Raw genomic sequence first — 20,644 nt, 5'->3', positions numbered from 1 at the left:
CCTCTACACATCAAGACTACACGCCCCCACCCCACCCACGGGGCCCCCACAGACCAAACGGAGCTCCTTCTGGCCTCATTTCACCCACACTGGCCTTCCCACCATCCTGGCTGGCCACAGGACCTTTGCACATGCAGCCTCGCAGCCTGGAGGGCTCTGCCCCCTCCCCTAGCCTGCTCCTTCTCTCCCTTTGGTCAGAACTTCTCTGGGGAACCCTCCCTGACCTCCCACTGTTAGGCACTTACTAAACATCAAGGGCTCCTGCTCTTGGTCTTGGTGTCAGGGTATTTCACATGCCTTTGTGCAACCGTTTGACTGACAGCTCTCTCCCCAGGAGCTTGGCAAACACCCATTAGTGGATGCCTGAGTACAGGCAGGCGGGCATTCCCCGGGCTCTGCTCCACCAGTGAGGACACTGGGGCGCTCTGGCCTGAGGGGACACAGGGCTCCAGCCTCCTCCCCACACACCCTGCGGGGGCCCTCCTCTAAGGCAGCCGTTCTAACCCAGGCGACATCTGGCAACGTCTCAGGAGTGCAATGGGCACCTAGTGTTAGAAGCCCGGCTGCTACTAAACATCAGATAATGCACAGCAAGAGCCCAGGACCAGGACTCTCCAGCCCCTAACATCAAAAGTGTGTGGAAGAGAAGTTCTGCTCTAGGGGAAGGGCCCGTATCTGAATCTGAGTTACGAAGACGTGCACCCCAAGCAGGTCTGGGCCCCGGGGCTGCCTGATCAGCGGTGGTGAGTGTGCACCGATCCCTGCTCTCCCCTCACCCACTCCCTTCCAGCCCCGCGGGCCCCTAGCTATTCCTCCAACATTCCAAGCACAATCCTGCCTCAGGGCCTTTGCACTGGCTGTTCCCTCTGCCGGGAGGGTCCTCCCCTTCAATATCCTCATGGCTGGTTCCCTCTCCCAACACCTGGACTCTTCTGTGTTCCACCGAGGGAGAATCCCTGCACCCACACCAGACCTGCAGGTCCACCATGCCTGCCAAATCCCTCCACTTCAGACTTGAAGCTGGGGGAAGGACATCACTAATACCCAGCCCTTCTGCTCCAGGGGAACCATGGATTCCCATCCCTGCTGCTGGGTGGTGGCGAAGGGGCACCCACTTCTTCCCATCTGAGGAGGACCCGGAGACCCCAGGTGCCTGCTGCAGCCAGGTGCTAGGTACACAGTTAGTGCTTAATAAATGTTTCAATGAAAGTAAAGTATGGAAGGAGAAACAGAGAAGCCAAGAGAGAGAAAGAGACAGACGGAAATAAACAGAGAAAGCAGGAAGTGCAGACAGGGTGTCGATGGCCACCAGTGTCAGACTCACTCCCGTCCTGGGGACAACTGGAACCTCGCAGCAGTCACCCAGACCCCAACTGTCCACCCTCGAGCACCAGGGGGCCCTGCAGCAGCCCAGGGCCCCAGCACCACCGGCAAGCGAGAGCCACTGCTGACCTCCTCGACAGACCCCCGGAAACCACCAGAGAGGTGCAGAAGCCGCAGTCAAGGGCCGCTGAGCCCCCAGGCCAACCCTCATCCAAACCCCGAATCTGAAGCCCCTTGAGCACGGAAATAATGCCACCGGTGGAAGCCCCGCACCCTGAAGTCTGTTTAATGCACAAAATCATCTAAATGTCCTATAAAATGCTCTCCAGCTCCATGCATGAGGGACGTGCGAAACATTGACGGGTCTCGCACTCGACTTCCCCGAGACAGCTCATCTATCTAAGCGCAAATATTCAAACCGGAAAACAAATCCAAAGAGGAAGCACTTCTGGTTCCAAGCACCCAATACCCCAAATCTCTGCAGAACCTGCACGTCCCCGAACGTCCCTGAGGACTAACACAAAGGGCTCCCTCCGGGGCAGCTGGACCCACCTCACCAGCAGATCCCAGAACAAGGCTGGACCCCGGCACTCCCCCGAGCAGCCCCCACAGCTCACTGACCGCCCCGGGTTCCCCACGGCCAACCCTGCCTGGTCCCGGATGCCAGCACCCCACTCAGCGCCCCCGAGCCCCGTGCACGCAAGTGTGCGTCACCACCTGCAAGGACCAAGGACGCTGGGTGCTCTTCAGAGCTGCAGGAGCCTGCACTCCCGGTCACTTGGGGCCCCCCGGGCAGCCGCTGGGCCAGGGCTGGGCCAGGCCTGGGCCACAGGGCTGGACCGGAGCCACGGCTACCAGGGGCAGGACAGGCCTGGAGAGAAGGGAGGAGGGGGCTGCGGGAGGAGGCATCCCGCCCGCCTCCGGCTCTGGCTCTCGCCCCCTCCCTCTGCCTCTGGTTTTCTCCACCTCTGGCTCTCTGCGGGTTTCTCCATAACTGCATGTCTCTGCTTCTCTCCCTGTCCCCTCCTCTGTCTCTCGGTCTGCCACTGTCTCTGTGGCTCCTGGAGACCCCTCCAACCAGGGAGGGGGAACCGGCTTCCACCCTCTGTGACAGAGACAGCCACGGAGGGACCTGTAAGAGCAAGAAGGATGGACGGGACAGACAGAGGCAGCAAGGGCAGGGGAAGGGCTGAGGGCTGAGGGGCTGGGAGGCAGAGGCAGGGAGGGGGCTGGGCAGGGGAGGCGGGCACTGGTGGGTCCCAAGGACCCCGGCCCCGGGAGGCTGCCCACGCCAGCTGGGCCTCCACCCGAGCAGGGCTCACCTCCGGCTGCTGCTTCCTCTGAGGCCCGCCGCAGCCGCGTGGAACCTCCAGACTCCTCAGTGGTGGAGGGGGTCACCCACACTTCCGTAAAGGTGACACCCGGGTCCCCAGCCTGCAGCTCATGGCTTTCCTGCCAGGGCTGTCCCCTACCTGGTGTCTGAGGGAGGTCCTGAGAGGCCAAGAGCCCTCCCAGGAGGGCACACCTGCTGGTCTACCACAGGGGGCCCAACAAGGTGTCTGGGCTGGCAGAAGCTAGAGCCTGTCAATCCAGCCACCCAAGACCCTTCTAGAACAACTCAGAGGCAGAAAGAAAGGAACCTTTCTCTCCTGATATCGGAGGACATTCTCCTGCTCCAACACCTTCTGTGGCTCCCCGCTGCCTCTCAGATTTTCTAATCCCTTACCCTGGACTTGCCCTGGACACATCCTCTCTGTCCAGCCTACCCAACAGAGGAAACTGGACACAGATCAAGACACTGCATGCCCTGTGGGAATCTGGGGCTAAGTTTTGAAGTATAATATTTGTTTTCCAGGCGGACAGTAATAAACAGGGATAGAGGGAACCCCAGGTGTAAGAGTCACCAGGGCTATGTCCCGGGAGACCTGCGAGTAGGTGGAGGGACGCGGTCAGAGCTGAGCGGGGGGCAGGCCCGAGTGGGGGCCTGAAGATGCCCAAGGAGCCTGAGTCAGGCTGCGGGCTGGAGGGCGGTTCCTGAGGAGCAGCCCCCAGGCCGCGGTGTGGAGTCTCTCTGGGGTGGAACCGAGGGGAGCCGGCTCTGACTCGGCAACAGCAGCCCCTGGTGGTCACTGTGTGGAACCGCACCCCTCTTCACGCAAGAGCCCGTTATTACCCGCCCAGAGGTATTTGCAGATGGTGAAGACGCTGAACGCGTAATGTCAGATGTAAGAGCATTTTATGTAAATCATTAACTAGTGGGTTTTGTTTTCGTGGTGTTTTCGGGATTGAACCTGTAACAGGGTCCACTTTATGCTTTGACTACAACCCCTGCTGCTCTGCCATTGCAACTTATTTTTCAACTGGACACATTTCGCTCCCTCTCTCCCTTCTCCTCCCTAATTTCTCTCCCTCTATAATCTCAGGAGAAACAGGTTGACCTTTCTTCCCCATCCCAGGAAGCGTGATCTGTCCCTGAGTACACACCCACCACAGGAATAAAGCAATCCAAACTTTGGAGATGGCACCAGAAGATCTCAGAAATGACCATCTCCCAAATTAACCGGTCAATTACAACTCCAGGTAGAACCCGTGGATTGTAGTCACCTCTGTAACAGCCCCCATTCCTGCCGATGGGCAGAATCCCAGCCTCTGGGACAGGAGTCCCCTGTGTTTCTCCTTTGCTAGCAAAGTAATAAACCTTTTTACTTTTTCTTAAAACCGTGTTCTGGTTATTGGATTGGCATTAGGGACAAGGACTGAGGTTTCGGCTACACAAATATGTAACAAATCCCACTGTTATGTACAGCTATAATGCACCCATAAAATGTGGAAATTTTTTTTAAGTAGAGAAAGAAAATGTAGGATGCCAAGGCTTAGCACCCTGGAAAGCATCATGCTCTGGTTTGGTTTTCAAATGCAAGTGGGTACTTGAGTCCTCTGTGCTGCCAGGATAATTGGGAGTTCTCTGAATCAATTGCAGTGCAGAACGGGAAGTTCAATGGAAATCAAATGCTACTTTAAAGTTAATTTGGAGCTTGCACACAGATTATTAAAACTCAGCAGTAGCTGATGGAATCCAGTAAGGCCTGTGGCTGAGGATGGGCATGTCCGTAGCATTCTAAGGTTCCAATTGCCTGGGTGCAGTTGGACAGGAGGAAAAACTTCCCATGTCCTGCAGTCATTGTGTATTTCAGAGTCGCCAGTAGAGCGGATGTTGACTGTCCCCAACATGATGCAAGTCTGAGATGCTGGGTAAGCCAGTTTCCCTAATCTGATGGTTGCATGGATCGGAATGTCTCAGGGAACCCCACAAACACCGACAACACCTTCGAAAGACTCGGCGTAACTCAGAGGTGACGCGCTTGGCTGGCACGTGCAACGTCTTGTGTTTCATCCCAGCACCAGAAAAAGGGGGGGAGGGGAGTGACTGGTCCGCCCACCCAGGCAAGTGGGATCTCAGGCACAAGCATCCTCAGCCCCACCCAGGCCCCTCTATCTCCCTGGCCAAGCTGCTGTGATCCACAGTCGAGAAACCTGGGTGAGGCTCGCATCCATGGAGGGTGGAGCTGGGTAGGTCCAGGCATCAGGTGACAGGCGACAGTCTCAGAACCCAGCCAAATCCACAGGACTATGTGGATTCCCAGAGGCAGACTGTCAGGGTGGGCCTGTTGAGGCACCAGGCACTTTCTGGTGGAACTGGATTGACAGATGAGGGAGCACTGTGCTAGTCACTGGTGTGGGCAGCCATCCACGACCCGCAGAGTCAGGCATGGCTGAGCCATGGGATGCAAGGGCTGACCCCCAGGAACTGGCGGTCATGGAACACTGTTCCAGACCATCGGGCAGCAGCTGGCCCTGTGTGGACTGGTCCACCGTCTGAGGAGTGCTAACTCCCTAAGCAAATGGCTTCCCTAACTCCATCCACCCTGTGCCTCACAGAAGCAGCCCCTCCTGGTCTTGGTCCCTTTACCTATGCAACTATAAATAAAGGGGAGGTGGGCTTCTCCATCTTGTTGGAGGCCAGATCTGGTATGGCCGGATCTGTCACAACCCCTCCCATTTGAAAAGATTATTAGCTCTTGTGTTTATTGACCAGAAAAAATGTATTAGTAATGGATTTATAGCCAGCATCGCCCTCCTGCAGTTAACCCTTCCCTCAACCACACTGGATGTGGCTGAAACCCCCGCACATTAGGGCGACTGTTAGTGGGACCGGTCTGGTGTTTGGGTGTCAATGTCTCAGAAGAATGTTGGCTAGTGAAGGGGAGAGGAAATAGATCACAGGTTGGAAGGTCCACCCGCCGCGTGATTAGGGACAGCATGACCCTTTGGGTGCGATGGATCCCGCTAACTAATGGGAATTGGGGCTTTGACGGTGCTGGGAGCTGGGTGCTCATGAACGTGTAGGGTGCCAGTCAGCAGACATGAGGGGTCTAAGTACTGAGTGCTGGGGTCCTTCCCTTTGGGCCTGTCGGGGATCTTAGTGTATTTTCTGTTGCTTTAACAGAATACCTGAGACAGGGTAATTGTAAAGGAAGGATGTTTATTCTGGTGCCCGGTTCTAGGGTCTGGGAAGTCCAAGATCGAGCAGCTGCTGCTGGTCAGGGTCCCCTGCTGCTTTGGCTCGGTAGAGAGGAGGGCTGGCAGGGGTGTGCACAAGCAGGGGCCCTCGACCGAGTGCCGGAGTCAGCGCGCTGGGCGCTGGCTGGCGGGAGGTTGGGACCCTAGGGGCTGGGATGCTGGGACACAGGGGTATTGGGGTGCCCACCGAGAGGGTGCAGCACTCAAGGGCCCACGTCTTGGAGAGCTGAGGGTAGATGTGAGAGAGCAAGGCCGAGCATCGAAAGGTCACCAACCAGCTGGGCGCCTGTGGGTGGGAGTGAATGGGGACAGCCATGCTGGGGGCTGTACACTCGGGGAAGAACCTCGCCCATCCTTCCCACCCAGCCCGCAGGCCTGCAGGCCTTCTGGCTGTAGGAGGAAGCTCCCTGTCTGGCAACCCCATAACTCCAAATGTCACTGAGATGAGACCAGGATGCAGTTGGTGCACTAGGGTGTACAGTGATGGAGAAGCCACCTCCCCATGACTCTGGGGAGGGGGTGTGCTGCAGGGATGGGGTCAGGTGTAGTCACCGACGTCAGCACCCGGCACCTTGGAGAGGGAAGTTGGTCACCCCCATGGGGCGCTGGCGGCACTGTGGGCCAGCAGGTTGTGGTGCAGCAAGACCTTCTCCCCGAGGATGCCTGGTGAGCAGCTCTGGCATGTAGCTGGGGGACATCTCCTCGGCAATGCAGAATCCCTTTTGCTGTGCCAGGAGCCATGTTCACAGGTTGCAGGGGTTAGGATGTGAACATCTCTTGGTGGCGTTGAACATTATTCTGTCTGGCACACACAGGTGAACACAGGTCGGTAGAGAGCACGCCACGAACCTTTGTACGAATTAGAAGGTCATCCCAGGTGGAGTGAAGTCATCGTTCTTGATTTGGATAGAATGAGACCCTCGAGTGCCCTCTGCTGGAAATCAGCCAAAATGCACATACATGCTGACCTGATCTCTGATGTGCAGTCCCTCGAAGATGGCACTGTAGCCCGGAGAAAATCCACGCACCCATGGGCACCGACCCAGAGTAACCCAGCATGCGCACACACATGCCCACTCACACCAACATGTCCACCTACACAACCAGCCCCAAGGAAACACAAGGACCAACTTAGATGGAACACCCCTACCTGCACAGCCCACAGCAAAACAGTTCATGTCTCCAACAGAACAGTTCTATTTGGAGACTTTGGTATCGTGGTTGAGCCTGGGATGAAGTGCAGATTTCCAAGGGAAAAAGAGGAACAGCTCATCCTGGGGACCCTGTGGATATAGGGGACAACTGATCAATAATCATTAAGGAGATACACTCAGAGTCAGAAGGCTGGCTGATAGTGGGCAGTGGAAGTAGCCATTACCATAACATAAGCACAGAGCTTCAGAGGTGTCAACCTTTAGACAGGTCTTGAGTCCTGCCCAGTGACATTCAATCCCTGGACAAAGATTGTCAGCCACGTGCCAGATGCTATTCCAAGGCAAGTGGTGGAAAAGACAGATATCTACTCTACCTTGCCCGTGGGTTCATTCTTAAGCCAAAGAACAGGAACTGTCCCTAAATTACTATGGCAGGACTTGGGTGGGAAATGAGAGGACTGTGACCAGCCCATCCCTTCCTGGGCAGGATGTTACACTGAGAACAATGTGGAAGAAGAGAACTTGGTCCCAGGCTAGCCCAAAGTAATCTATTTAACCCACAAGAGGGTGAGGCATGGAGAGGTAGGGCGTGGGGAAGGAGGACAGAGGAGTGCAGAGGAATGAAGAGGAGAACTTCACAACTAAGAAATATAAATGTCTTGTATGGAGAAAGTCACTTGCCATAATGAGACTCTTGGGCTAGCCTGGGAGTTATTGTCTCTAAGTATAAATCTTTATAAGTCTTCTCCAGCTGCCATAATAAAATACCATGGACTAAGTGGCCTAAACAACAAAACTGCATTTACTGACAGTTCCAGAGCTGGGAAGCCCTAGATCAAGGTGCTAGCAAGGTTAGTTTCTGGTGAGGACTCTCTCCCTGGCTTGGGAAACCCTTCTGGGTTTGACGTGTGACTTGTTTTGGTCAGTGAGACAGTGAACAAATTCAACACAAATAGAAATGTTGGAACTTTGGGGTCTCCCTGTCTGCTTTTCCTAGCAACTCTACAACCACCTTGGGAATGCACCAGCTTAGGAACAAACTTTAGCTAGCCTGCTGGAGAGGCCACCTGGAAGACAACTGAGGCACCCCAGCCAACTGCCAGCAGGTGAGTGAAGCCACCCAGCATCATTCAGCCCCAAACTACCACCAGCTAACTGCAGCCCCATGAGTGGCTGAACCTAACCCAAATCACCAACCCACAGAATTAAGCATTACTAAGTGGGCTGGGGGTGCAGTTCAGTGGAATGGGGGTGCCTAGCAGGTGCAAGTCCTTGGGTTTGATTCCCAGCATGGCCAGGTAGCAGAGGCAGAGAGAGTTAGTAAGTGACTTCTTCCAAGTGCTATATCTTAGGATAGTTTGTTGCGGGGCAAAGGCTAATTGATACAATGTTCAAACAAATTCTCTTCAGGAAGAGCCAGGCAATCTCAAAGAGCAGCGGCCAATGGCCCAACCATCTCCACACAGCAGCTCCTTGACTGACCACGGGTTAGACCCCATTCATTGAAAAAATATCACTAAGTTAAACACACATGTAGGACTGGAGGGTTAATTAACATGCACAAGGCCCTGGTACTGCAAAGAAAATCCCAGCACTATAAAAGAATGCATTTAATACACCAAATGTACTGAACATATCTTAGCCTAAGTGTGCTCACAACACTCAGATGAACCTGCATTAAGTGAGAGTATCATACCATGTGCCACTAGCCCAGGAAAAGATCGAAATTCAAAATTCAAATTATGGTTTCTACTGAATACCTATGAATTTTGCACCATCAAAAAATAATAAATTGAGCCAGGCACAGTGGCACATGCCTGTAATCCCAGTGGCTTGGGAGGCTGAGGCAGGAGGATCACAAGTTCAAAAACAAGGCAGTAAGCAATTCAGTGAGACCCCTGTCTCAAAATAAAATACAAAATAGGGCTTGGGATGTGGCTCAGTGGTCGAGTGCCCCTGAGTTCAATCCCCAGCATGCATCCGCCAAAAAAAGTAAGCTGAAGAAACATGGTAAGTGGGCTCAGTCTGCATGTTTCCATGCCGCAGATTCTACGCTATGCACCATGAGAGCACTAGGTGGCGAGAGTTGTTTAATTCAAACTTCCACTTGTGCCAGGAGCTAAGCATTAACTTGTTCTCTGCTTTGTTTCAAAGGGGGAAAACAAAAACAAAAAGCCAGGTAAGGCGGCACCTGCCTGCCCTCTCGGCTATTCTGGACGCTGAGACAGGAAAGTTGCTTCAGCCCAAGAGTTTGAGGCCAGCCTTCGCAACAAGTGAGACTCCATTAAAAGAAAAAAGAAAAAAAAAAAAAAAAAAGCTTGAACAAGACAGAAGAGAGTGATGTTCTTGATTAAAGCATCGATTCTAAATGTTACATCAACATGTCACCTAATCTTCACAGCAAGCCCCCAGTAGGCATTTTTATTCTTCCCATTTTGCAGATGCAGAAACTGAGGTGCAGATGTTTCTGGCCAAATGGCACAGCAGGCAAGAGGCGGGCTTCAGGGCTGGCCTCCAGTTTGGCTCTGGAGTTCCCTGCCACGTTGGACTGACACCAGCTTCGTCACTGGTCATCTGTGTGACCTTGGGCAAGGCTTTGTGCACTTGCGTTTCTGTTCCCTCGTGTGTCAAATGAGAGAACCAGACATTCCTAACTCGGAGTAGGCTCCACGGAGGGGGCTCAGGAGCAGCCGCGATACCAGGTAACTGTCTGCAGAGTCCTTCGGGGGGTGGTTTTCAGACTGGGTTGGATTTCCATGCAAAAAAGTGATCAAGTGATCCTGAGAAGCTTAGGGCAACACTGGAACGAGATTGATCAAATCACCTCATACGCCCCATGAATATGGCATCGCGACTCCCACTACTGCGTATCCTAACTGCGCCAAGAGCAAACAAAGAGAATTCTTTTTAGAAATAATACTGGGCAACATGCTCTCCAAGGACCATTCCAGCGGCAAGATCCATTCAAGGGGCTGGGGTTGTGGCTCAGCGGTAGAGCGCACGCCTAGCATGCGTGAGGCCCTGGGTTCGATCCCCAGCACGACGTACAAAAGTAAGATAAAGGTACTGTGTCCACCTACAGCTAAAAAATAAAATAAAATAAAAATGTACATATTAATATACATATATTATTTTATATTTACATATATATAAAAGAATCTATTCAATTTGACAGCAAATGCAAGAGGCCAAGCAAGCCCACAGGGAGAGCAGGCTCAGGCGTCTCAGGCCCGTCGCCCAGCTGCGGTCATGCCCGCCGGAACCCTGCTCTTCCAGGCTTGAGCGGAATGCATCTTTCTAACACACCCTGCATGCTCGTTCCAGAAACACGCCAAGTTCTGGGCTTGTCCACACCCGACCAGCCCCGGAGGTTCTCCTCACCCCTGCCCCACGGAAGGTTCTGTTGCTCTGACTCCGGCCTCTGGCCCCTGACGTCCACGCCCTGAGAAAGCAGTCACTGATTACAGGAACTGGGGAGGAACCCACAGCACATTCTGCTGCCAGGGCTTGCTTCATTTTCCAGAAGTCTGGCTCGCCGTGGCTGTTCCTGGTCCCTTGTTGCTGTGCTGTCCTTCCTCGGGTGGCTACCTCGAGCTCACCCCCAGCCTCAATGTCGGTGCTGTGCCAGCCTCTACCCCTGCAGCCTCGACCTCCAGCAGCTGTCTCCCAGCCGGTTTGTCATCCAAAGCCCCTCGGGAGCTCACGGATACTGACCGTGGGTGTCCTCAGCAAGATTCCCCTTCTCGGGACAGCACGGTTCACTGTCAGCCAGTCATAACACTCTGCTGTGTTATGCAAGAAGCGTGCACATCTTCCCTGCCAGCATTGGAATTCTTTGTCAAGCAACATCTTACGTGGAAGCTAAACAATGTCAAAACCCTAGGACGGGCAGAATCTTGGAGAGGAGACTGTGTATTGGGGGAGGGGGACATGCAAGAAAACAGGACTGGTTCCCCCAAAGGGGTGGCCCTGGAAGGTGGGTGGGCCCAAGGGCACACGGGCAGGAATTCAGGCCAAGAAGCAACCATGAGAACGGAGGCCCCAGGAATTCGCAGACATCTCAGGGAGGGTGCTGGGCTTCCCACAGGTCGTGGGAGAGAGGCAGGCACCAAATCTCTGAGGCCTGATTGACCCTGGCTGACATCTGGGTAACATCTGTTATACAAGAGAGCTGGTCCCTGGCCAGCCTGCCCAAAGCAACCTCAGCAGGGCTTTCAAACACCCGGTGGGGGCTCTTGTTGTTGTTGTTTGTTTTGTTTTCCCAGGTCTCGGGATTGATCCCAATAGCTCTTTACCACTGAGCACATCCCCAGCCCTTTGCATTTTTTATTTTGAAACAGGGTCTCACTAAATTGCCCAGATGGGCCTCAAACTTAAAATCTTCCTGCCTCAGCCTCCCGAGTGACTAGGATCACGGGCATGTGCCACCGCACCCAGCTTCAGTGGAGTTTTTAAAATAGCATTAGAGAGATTCTTTAACAGCAGCAAACTCACTAATGGCCCCTGACTCAGCTGGAACTCAGACACACCCCAAAATGCAGAATCTACCACACACAGTAATAACCTAACACTTGATGCACGTGTAGTATATGCCAGACACGGCATTATCACATCAGACAAATCAATTTATATAATCCCCATGACAATCCTTAGAGTAGGTGTCATCATTTTCCATGTAGCAGCCAAAGGGGGCTGCTTCAACATCCCCTGAGCCCTTCAGGCCCTGAGTGTTCCACCTCAATCACTCTGCTCCAGCCACATGGGCCTCATGGATGTTCCTTGGGCAGCCAACTAAATTCTGCCTCAGGACCTTTGCACTTGCTTTTCCTTCTGCTTGGAATGCACTCTCCTCCCCTCAGGGGCTGCACAGCTCCATCTCCTCCCCTCCCAGTGCCACCTTCCCAGGAGAACCCCCAAGCTAAAAGGGTACTCCCCGCCCTGTATACAGCAGGTCAGACTAGCACCATCTGACCTGCTGTACACAGTTCCCACTCCATGTCCACGGATGCTGAGGATCCAAAGAACACCCAGATCTGCAGGCACTCAAGTTCCTTGTACAAAATGTCATAGAACCTACCCCCACCTTTCTAAATTCTTTGAGAATCATCTCTATAAGGCTTAGACACCACATACGATGGTGCTGTGTAAACAGTGGTGATGCTGTATTGAGGAGGGGCTCGTGACCAGACGAAAAACCCACACTTCTTTTTCTAAATATTTTCAGTCCTCAGATTGCATCCTCAGTCCTCAGTCCTCAGAAGCTGACTGTATTCTGGAAGAGGCACAAGTCTAGCCACAGAGAAGGGATCGGCGGTCGCCAGGGGCTGGAGGCAGGGCCAGGGCCGAGGGCCACCGTATGTGCAGGAGTTGGGCAGGCTCTGAATTCTAGTTGAGGGATGGTTATGGCTGTGCAGTCTGTCACACATCACAAAACTGTATACTAGAGTGTGTGGGTTTTGCTGTCGGTACACGGTAACTTTTTTTTAAATATTTTTTTAGTTGTGGATGGACCTTTATTTTCTTCATTTATTTCTATGTGGTGCTAAGCCTCGAACCCAGTGCCTCACACATGCTAGGCGGGCGCTCTACCACAGAGCCACAACCCCACATTAATTTTTTCTATGAAAGGAAAAAAGGAAAGGACCCAGGACTTAAAACCATACCTGCGGTAAAGGTAACTGCTGAACGCCAGACAAAGAAAGTGAATGTCTGAGCTGGAACGCTGGTTATTCTGATCTGATCCTCCCACACTGTAGGCATGTATTAACGTATCACCCCGTACCCCCAAAATGCTGCACAGTGATTATGTCAACTAAAAATAAAAAGAGGGGCTGGGGCTGGGGCTCAGTGGAAGAGCGCTTGCCTGGCGTATGTGAGGCACTGGGTTCGAGTCTCAGCACCACATACGAATAAATAAAGGTCCACCGACCACTGAAAAAATAAGTAAAATAAAAATAGACAAAATGATGATGACATCTGCCACACACAGTAACAACCGAACACCTGATGCATGTGTAGTATATGCCAGACACGGCGTTATCACGTCAGACAAATCAACTAGGAAAGAAAGGTCTCTAAACTTCCAACCCACTTCACCACCTATTCAGCTTCGAGTCTGACCCCAGCCCCACCGAGACCCTGCGCCCTGACTGGCAGGGTGGGACCCGTCCCAAGATAGAGATCTGGGGCCCGAGCAGCTAAACTGGCCTCCGGGCTGGAAGCCGAGAGGCCCATCCACCCCGGCAGCGGGCTCCCTCCTCAGTGGCCAGAGGAGGGTGAGGGCAGAGGGTGGTGGGGTCTGGCCTCTGGAGGCCGGGTCAAGGTGCCCCAGGGACGGCCACCACAGGGGTGAGAGCCACCTGCGGGCTGGCACATGCGCCGCCAGCCCCGCCTCCCCCTTGGGAAGCCTGCGTCTCTCCGAGTGGCCCCAGCAGTCAAACCCAAGGTGAGGCCTGGACTGACCGAGTCCCCAGGGTCCCCACAGCCAGAGGGGCTGTGAGAGGTCAGAGGGGGTGGAGGGGAGGAGGCTAAGAGGCTGGTGCTGTGCAGAGGGGGCTGGGGGAGGCCCAGCCTGGAGGCTGCAGGGAGGGAGGCTGGCCCGCCCCTGTTTACTGAGGGAAGAGCAGGGAAAATCTGCCGCCTCCCGCTGTGACCCCGACTGGGGAGGGGGGCGGAATTGGATGTTTCTCTGCTGAGCTAACTCTTGGACTTTGTCCCAGGGGACTACACAGCCTTCCCAGAAGACCCGGCTGCCAGAGACCCCCCAGCGATCAAGGGACTTTATCCAAGGGCAGAGGTGAAACTCCGGCTCAGGAATCCTGCTTCTCTGTCCCCCCACCCAAGCCCGCAGTCCCTTTGCCCCCAGCTCGGCCCCCAGGCCTGCCCTGGCTGACCTCGTAGCCTCTCTCGAGTTCCTAATTTGGCCTGCCCGAAGTTTGCAACCCGCTGGGCCGCCCCAGAGAGCTGTGGGACACTGGCCTTGTTCTCGGTGCCCAGGTCCTGGGAAGAGGAGGAGGAGGAAGAAATCTTTGATGCTTGGCCAGAAAGCTCTGCCTGACAACCCCAATCTTCAAGCCTGCACTGTAGGTTAAGGCAGGATTTTCTCTAGCTCTTCCAGAAAGGCTTGGTTCCCCAAAACTCGCTTCAGATGGGGGGAAAAATGTCAAGGGACAAAAAAGTTTGGAAAAACTGCAAAGCACAGGAGAATGTTCAAGGCTCTGACAAGACCTGCACAGAATGACCCTGTTTAATAGCTTTGCTTAATCCCTCACTTGGCCACAGTTCTGTGGAACATACCCTGAGCGTCCAAGGCCCCAATTAAACGCACATCATGTGGGTCCAGAGGGGCGATGGGCAGTCAAGCTGCAGAGGGAACGAGTCGACCCGACTGGACTTGGACGGGGTGCGAGGGACTCAAGCCAGGCCTGCGTGCCACCTGTAGTCAGAAACCAGAAACAGCCAGCCGGAGCACCAGACAGGGCCGCCTCCCCTCCCTGCCACCGCCGGCCCTGCTCCACCTCCTGGGCCTCTGACTGGACCCCCCAGTCTTAGGACTCCCGAGAGCCATGCTTCCAGCTGCCAAGCCCCCCATACAGCAGGGGCCCCATGCCCACCGACAAAGCTATAAAAGAGGCTTCAAAGGTGTTGCCTGGCAGCAAAACGTCACCTTGGTTCGCGGTAAAGATGGACAGGTGGGGTGGTCTGGGCACGGTCCAGCACAGCCCAGGGGCTCAGGGGCTGGAACGGGAGCCCCGCTGCAGCCACGGAGAGCGCAGGAAGTTAGTGTGTGCACGGTATGTCGGTGGGACCTCAGGGAGGCCATCAGGGTCAGGTGAGGTCATCGGAGTGGAGCCACCGTGACCACAGCATAAGGAGAGGGAGGGGGAACCTGGTGGCACACACCTGTGGTCCCAGCTGCTCGGGGGGCTGAGGCAGGAGGACACAAGTCTGAGTCCAGCCTGAACAGCTTAGTGTCACCAGTTCAAAATTAAGTAAAAAAAGCTGGCAAGGTAGCCCAGTGGTGGAGTGCTTGCCTAGCATGTGTGAGGCCCGGGGCTGGATCACCAGTATCCTGCTCCCCCCAAAAAAAAGGGAGGGGCAGGGACAATACATACATGCACTGTGTCTCACCATGGGGTGCCCTGTGCTGCTTCGGACTCTGACAGCAAAAAATCATCACCAGATACGGCTCCTCAGCCATGAATCAGAACTGTGAACCCACTGTGGATGATTTTTTTCTTTATAAAGTTATCTAGCCTCAGATATTTTGTGACAGCAACACAAAACAGACTAATACAATAGAAGTCTGCATGTAATGAACACTTTGCTCCAAAGACATTATGGATACCCTCTTATATATTATTCTTCACACCAAGAGGCCTGATGGGAGTGAGTTAAATTTGCCAGACCTCATCTACAGAAACAGGCTAGCAAAGGTATGGGATTCTGTGGGACTTGTGGGATTCCCTGAGACACTGAACCCAAGGCCTAGCCAACCATATGCTATCTCATCTGTCTCTGGGATCTCATGTCCCTCCTCTGTCCACAGCCCCTATGGCTTTTACTTCCTCTGAGTTCAAAGCCCAAGATCTCCCTGCAACCTGTGGAGACCTGCCCCATCCCCTCCCTGCCTCACCCTCAAGCCCAGTCTCCTCCATCTCCTCCAGTATCTCTTTTGATACTGGAACAGAGAGTGGCTCAGGGCCTTTGCACACACCATCCCCCTGAATGCTTTTAACTCAGCTTGAATCAGGTCAAATGTCACCCTTCAAGAAATCTTCTCAAAGAGATCTTCTGGACTGGCTGAAGTGTCCCTTCCCCAAACTTCAGGCCCACCTGGAATCTATGAATGGGACCTTATTTGGAAATACAATCTTTGCAGAGGTAATCAAATTAAAAGGAGCTAGTTCTGGATTACGGCAGACCCTAATCTGACACGACTGGTGTCTTGAGAAGAAAAGGGAAGTTTGACACAGAGGCGAAAACCCACAGGGAAACATTCTGTGACCGGGGGGCAGAGACAGGAGCAACACAACTACAAGCCAAGGACTGACGGCCGCCACCGGGAGCCAGGAGGCGCAGGAAGGGTTCTGCGGGCCTCAGAGGGCACGTCTCCTGCCAGCACCTCGATTTTGAACTTCTGACCTTCTGAACTGAGACAACAGATTTCTGGGGGCTTCCTTTGTCCGTTGTGTCTTATTAGCTTTGTTTTTGTTTTCCATGCTCCGGTGGAGTCCCAGGACTTGCTCCTCCCTTTGCACAAGCTATGCCCTGGCCCTTTTTATTTTTATTTACTTTGACACAGGGTCTCACTTAATGGCCCAGACTGGCCTGGAACTCATCATCCTCCTGCCTCAGCCTTCTGGGTCACTGGGATTACAGGCCTGCACCACCGCACCCAGCTTAAATTTCTGTTTTTAAGGCACTGGCTTGTGGTATTTTGTTACAGCAGCCCCAGGAAACTAATACACATCCTTTCCCTTCTCCATCCCCACCCAGCTTTTATTTATTTTTTTCTCCATAACACACATTGCCACCAAAATATGATACGGTTGATCCTTGTTATTTGTGGACTCCATCATGGCAAATTTGCCTACTCACTGAAATTCATTTGCAACCCCAAATCAATACTGACGGGGCGTTTCCGCTCCTCTGTGGATGTGCAGAGAGCAGCAAAACATTGGAGTGGCCCAGCGCGCAGCTCCCAGCTGAGGTCAACCGAGGAGATGCTCTGGCCTGGCTTCACCTCCTCCTGTAAACAAGTGTCCTTCTGGAGGGTTCTGGAGTGTGCCCCAGGCCTAGCAACATCCTCGGTGCTCTTGGGCTCTCCCTAAGGGACATGATACCCAGTACTGCACAGATGCTACATAAATAGCTGCTACACTGTATTACTGGGAGAATAATGGCAAGAAGGGAAAAAAAAGGTTTTATGTTTTCCATACAGACTACAATGTTTTTTCTGAGTATTTTTGATGCAATGCTGGTTGAACCCACGGGTTCAGAACCCACAAATACAGGGAGCCAACTATACGTTAACTAAGTTGTCTTACAACAGAAACATGAAACACAGTGCTAGTTGATGGGCTGAGAAAACTGTTGTGGGCAGCGACCTGAAGGAACCTAACCCTATGTTTCCCCTAGGAGCAGGGTTCAGTATTCACTGATTCACTGTTTGCTGTGGCTTTAGGACAGAACTGCCGTGAATGATGAGAACTGACGGTATGTGGATTAGCTCATGATCTCTTGTCTTCTTCTCTTGCTATGAGTGTGAGGATGTTGTTCTATTCTGCTTCCTACCCAAGCCAGGCATACAGTAAGTGCTCAGTAAATGTTTTGTTTTGCTTTTTGGTATTGAGGATTGAACCCAGGGGCATCTTACCGCTAAGCTATGTCCTGTTTTATATATATATATATATATATATATATATATATATTTTGTGTGTGTGTGTGTGTGTTTTGTTCTGAGACAAATTCTCACTACTTGGCTGAGGTCTCCTAGGATGCTGTGTCTTGTGTCTGACTTCTAACTTACGACCTTCCTGCCTCGGCCTTCCAAGTCCCTGGGATTACAGGCATGCATCACTCACTGTACCCAGCTCCAATAAATGTTTTAATCAATCCATGAAGTAATAAGAAAATCCATATAAAATAATATAGTCCGTGGTGGCTGGGCTGGTGGCCACCGAGGATCAGGGCAGGTCCTGGGCTGGTTTGTAGAAGCCCCGCTGAGTGCCTGGGAAGGTATCGAAGCCCACTGGGATGGGTCAGGTTGCCTCTGGGCCCCCCGAGAACCTGTGCCTTGTGCACCTAGAGGTTTCCTAATGCTGAGGGGCTCCAGGGAGGCCCGAGGCATCGCCTGGTGAGTTTTGCACGACAGCACCCTCTCTTCTGGCCCCTAGTCTGAAGCCACAGATCACCCTTCCCCTCCCCTAGGAAGCCTTCCCTGGGACCAAGGGTCTTCCCTGGGTTCCCAGGGTCCCAACAGGCATATGAGTGCAGGGACCACGGACCCTGTCTCCCACCAAGCTGAGCTCTTGGGGCAGGGCCATAGAGCTGCCTGGTTTCCTGCTGTGATCCCTGCTTCCTCGCAGGACGGCTGTCAAATGGACAAGAATAACTGTAGCAATGGCTTCTGTGCTCAGTGCCAGGCTAAACCTTTTATGAGTTACCCCTTTTATCTGAGTTACCCTCAAAATACCACTAAATGGTGATTTGGTTTGCATGCTCCCCAAAATTCACTGGTTAGAAACTTAGTCCCCAGTGCAACTGTGTTGGGAGGGCCAGCCTACCAGGGGTGTTTAATTCATGAGGACAGAGCCCCTGCCAGTGGATTACTGTGACCACAGAAAGGTCTGGAGGGGCAGGTGTGTGCTCCTCCCCTCCCCACTCCCCAGGTGAGGATGCGCCAGACAAGGCCCAATCTGAAAGCAGAAACCAAGCCCACTGGTGCCCAGGCCTTGACCGGCAACAGTCCAACCTGCAGAATCTCGAGGAATAAATATGTACTCTTTACAGATTAAAAAACATCACAAAAACAGTCTAAGGCAAATGTGAACAGTTATTCCCATTCCTCAGCTAAAGAAAACAAAGTTCAGAGAGGTTGATTGGCACTCAGGGTTGAAGAGCTTGTAAGATTTGAACCAGGTCTCACTGACCCTCTTGCCAGCATGGAGTGTTGGGAGGACAGCTCTGAGCTGATCCCCGGGGTGAAGTCTCCATGCCCACGCGCGTGCGCACACACACACACACACACACACACACACACACACACAGATCCTGGGCTGGGCCACACATCAGGGCATTGATTAGCCTTTCTGCCCAGGCCCAGAGTGCCGGGCCATGTCCCTGAAGGAGCCAGAGCTCATTACCTGAGCAAGGTCCTCCTCCAGCCTCTGCTGCCTGGGTTCCTTGGCAGGTGCCTTGGCAAGGAGCTCCCAGGCTGGGTTTCAGATTCTGTGGCTGAAAGGGGAGGCTCAGAAGAGAAGCCAGGGTGTATTTTAAAACATCCAGTTCTGCTGGGCATGGTGCAGCACCTCTGCAGTCCCAGGTATCTCAGAGGCTGAGGCAGAAGGACTGCAAGCTCCAGGCTGGCTTCAGCAACTTAGTGAGACCCTGTCTCAAAATAGAAACGTAAAAGGGCTGCAGATGTACCTGGGTGGCAGAATGCCCGCCTAGCATGCTGTGAGGCCCCGGGAAGGAGCCCCGGTACAAACATACACACACACACACACACACACACACAAGGGAAAAGAAGAAAGAAAGGGGGGAAATACTCATTTCTATCTCCATGCCTGCACTCTGGGGTGCCGGCTTGGGGGCCTTCCTCAGTGAGCACCAAGTACCCACATAGGTACTTGCAGAACTTCTCCTTAGCCACGGATAAGCAGAGATGTCTCTATTCCGGTGTCAGGAATGACCTTGCTGTCTACAGCCAGACCATCCTGAACAGCCCAGATCTCCTTGCTTCCTTACGCTGATTAGAACTCAGACGGGAAAGATGATCGTGCCACCTGGGAGTCTGCGTGGGGCTGGGCATGAAGTTACTCAAGGAGGTAATTTAGAAACCAGAGTGGGGGTGAAACGGGGACACACAGTTGTTCTCCTTACCCTTCTCTTGACAATGGCAACCTACACTGAGCACCTACCATGACAAGCCCTGTCTTAATACACACACATACACTTTTTTTTTTTTTTTTGCAGTACTGAGAATTGAACCCAGAGCACTCTACCACTGAGCTGCACCCTCAGCCCTTCTTCTTTTTTATTGTGAGACAGGGTCTTGCCAAGTCGCCCAGGCTGGCTTTGAACTTTCGATTCTCTTGACTCTGCCTCCAGGGTCGCTGGGATTACAGGCTTGTGCCACTGTGCCCCAAATCAAAGTTCTGCAGGTGGATCATAAGGGGTTTCATAGCTGGGAAGTGGCACAGCCTGGGAGCGCCTGGCTCAAAGTGGTCCTGTTCACAGCAGCCCTGAAATTCCCACTGTGGTCTGGAGGCCACCCATCACCACAGGAGGGACAGGTGGCTGGACCAGCCACTGGGCTAACAGTGAAGGCCTTTAGCATTAAGGGCAACCCAGAAGGCGAAGGCAGCCACCTTTTGATGGAGGAATAGGGGTCTGGAAGGTAGCCCAGGGCTGATCCCAGGAGGCTCACAGGTAACGGAAGTACGGCCAGCAGAGGCCAGAGACAGCAGACTGGATCCTCAGACGGAGCTCAAGAGGCCTCCGCACGACACAGTGGGCGCAAGGGCCTCTCCGGTCTGGGGCTGGAGTCAGGACAGGGTGGGTGGGAGCTCCAGGAGTCTGGTATTTATATAGAGTACCTGCTGTATGCATGAGCTCTGGCTGTTATTTCAAGTTCAAGAGGAAGTTAAGGCAGAGAGAGGGCTTCCCGGGTCCTGGCACCTAAGGAATGTGCTGCAAAGGGAAACCCCTCCTCCCCACCCGGCCCTACAGGGCTCTCTACAAGGCTCTCTGGGGGTCTGCCTGGGAAGTACCTGGAATTATGAGGTGCAGGGGTGCGGGGGAGTACCTCTGCTTGTCCCCTCCCTCCTAAGCCAGGCACCAAGAGGCTCAGGAGAAAACTG

The 20,644-nt window shown here is 53.4% G+C and overlaps 1 protein-coding gene across 5 annotated transcripts in view; it reads right to left on the bottom strand.

The window, feature by feature from the left end:
- NFILZ (NFIL3 like basic leucine zipper) overlaps positions 1–20,644 on the bottom strand; it is a 59,986-nt gene that overhangs the window by 14,428 nt on the left and 24,914 nt on the right. Inside the window, exons 1-3 of one of the 5 annotated variants that reach the window (XM_079115554.1) lie at positions 13,952–14,030; positions 7,055–7,187; positions 6,476–6,706 (exon numbers count right to left, since the gene is read on the bottom strand). In XM_079115554.1, coding sequence (XP_078971680.1) covers positions 6,476–6,602 — 127 coding nt within the window. In that variant the 5' untranslated portion in view covers positions 6,603–6,706; positions 7,055–7,187; positions 13,952–14,030. Of the gene's footprint in view, positions 1–6,456; positions 6,754–7,054; positions 7,188–13,951; positions 14,031–20,644 lie in introns of those variants that run through there. The other 4 variants (XM_079115557.1, XM_079115555.1, XM_079115556.1 and 1 more) reach the window with 4 other exon arrangements.

The sequence above is a fragment of the Sciurus vulgaris genome (assembly GCF_902686455.1).
Source record: "Sciurus vulgaris genome assembly, chromosome: 16".
Classification (NCBI taxonomy): domain Eukaryota; kingdom Metazoa; phylum Chordata; class Mammalia; order Rodentia; family Sciuridae; genus Sciurus; species Sciurus vulgaris.
Note: the sequence above shows the minus strand (reverse complement) of the source record. Positions and strands in the feature narration are given on the sequence as shown.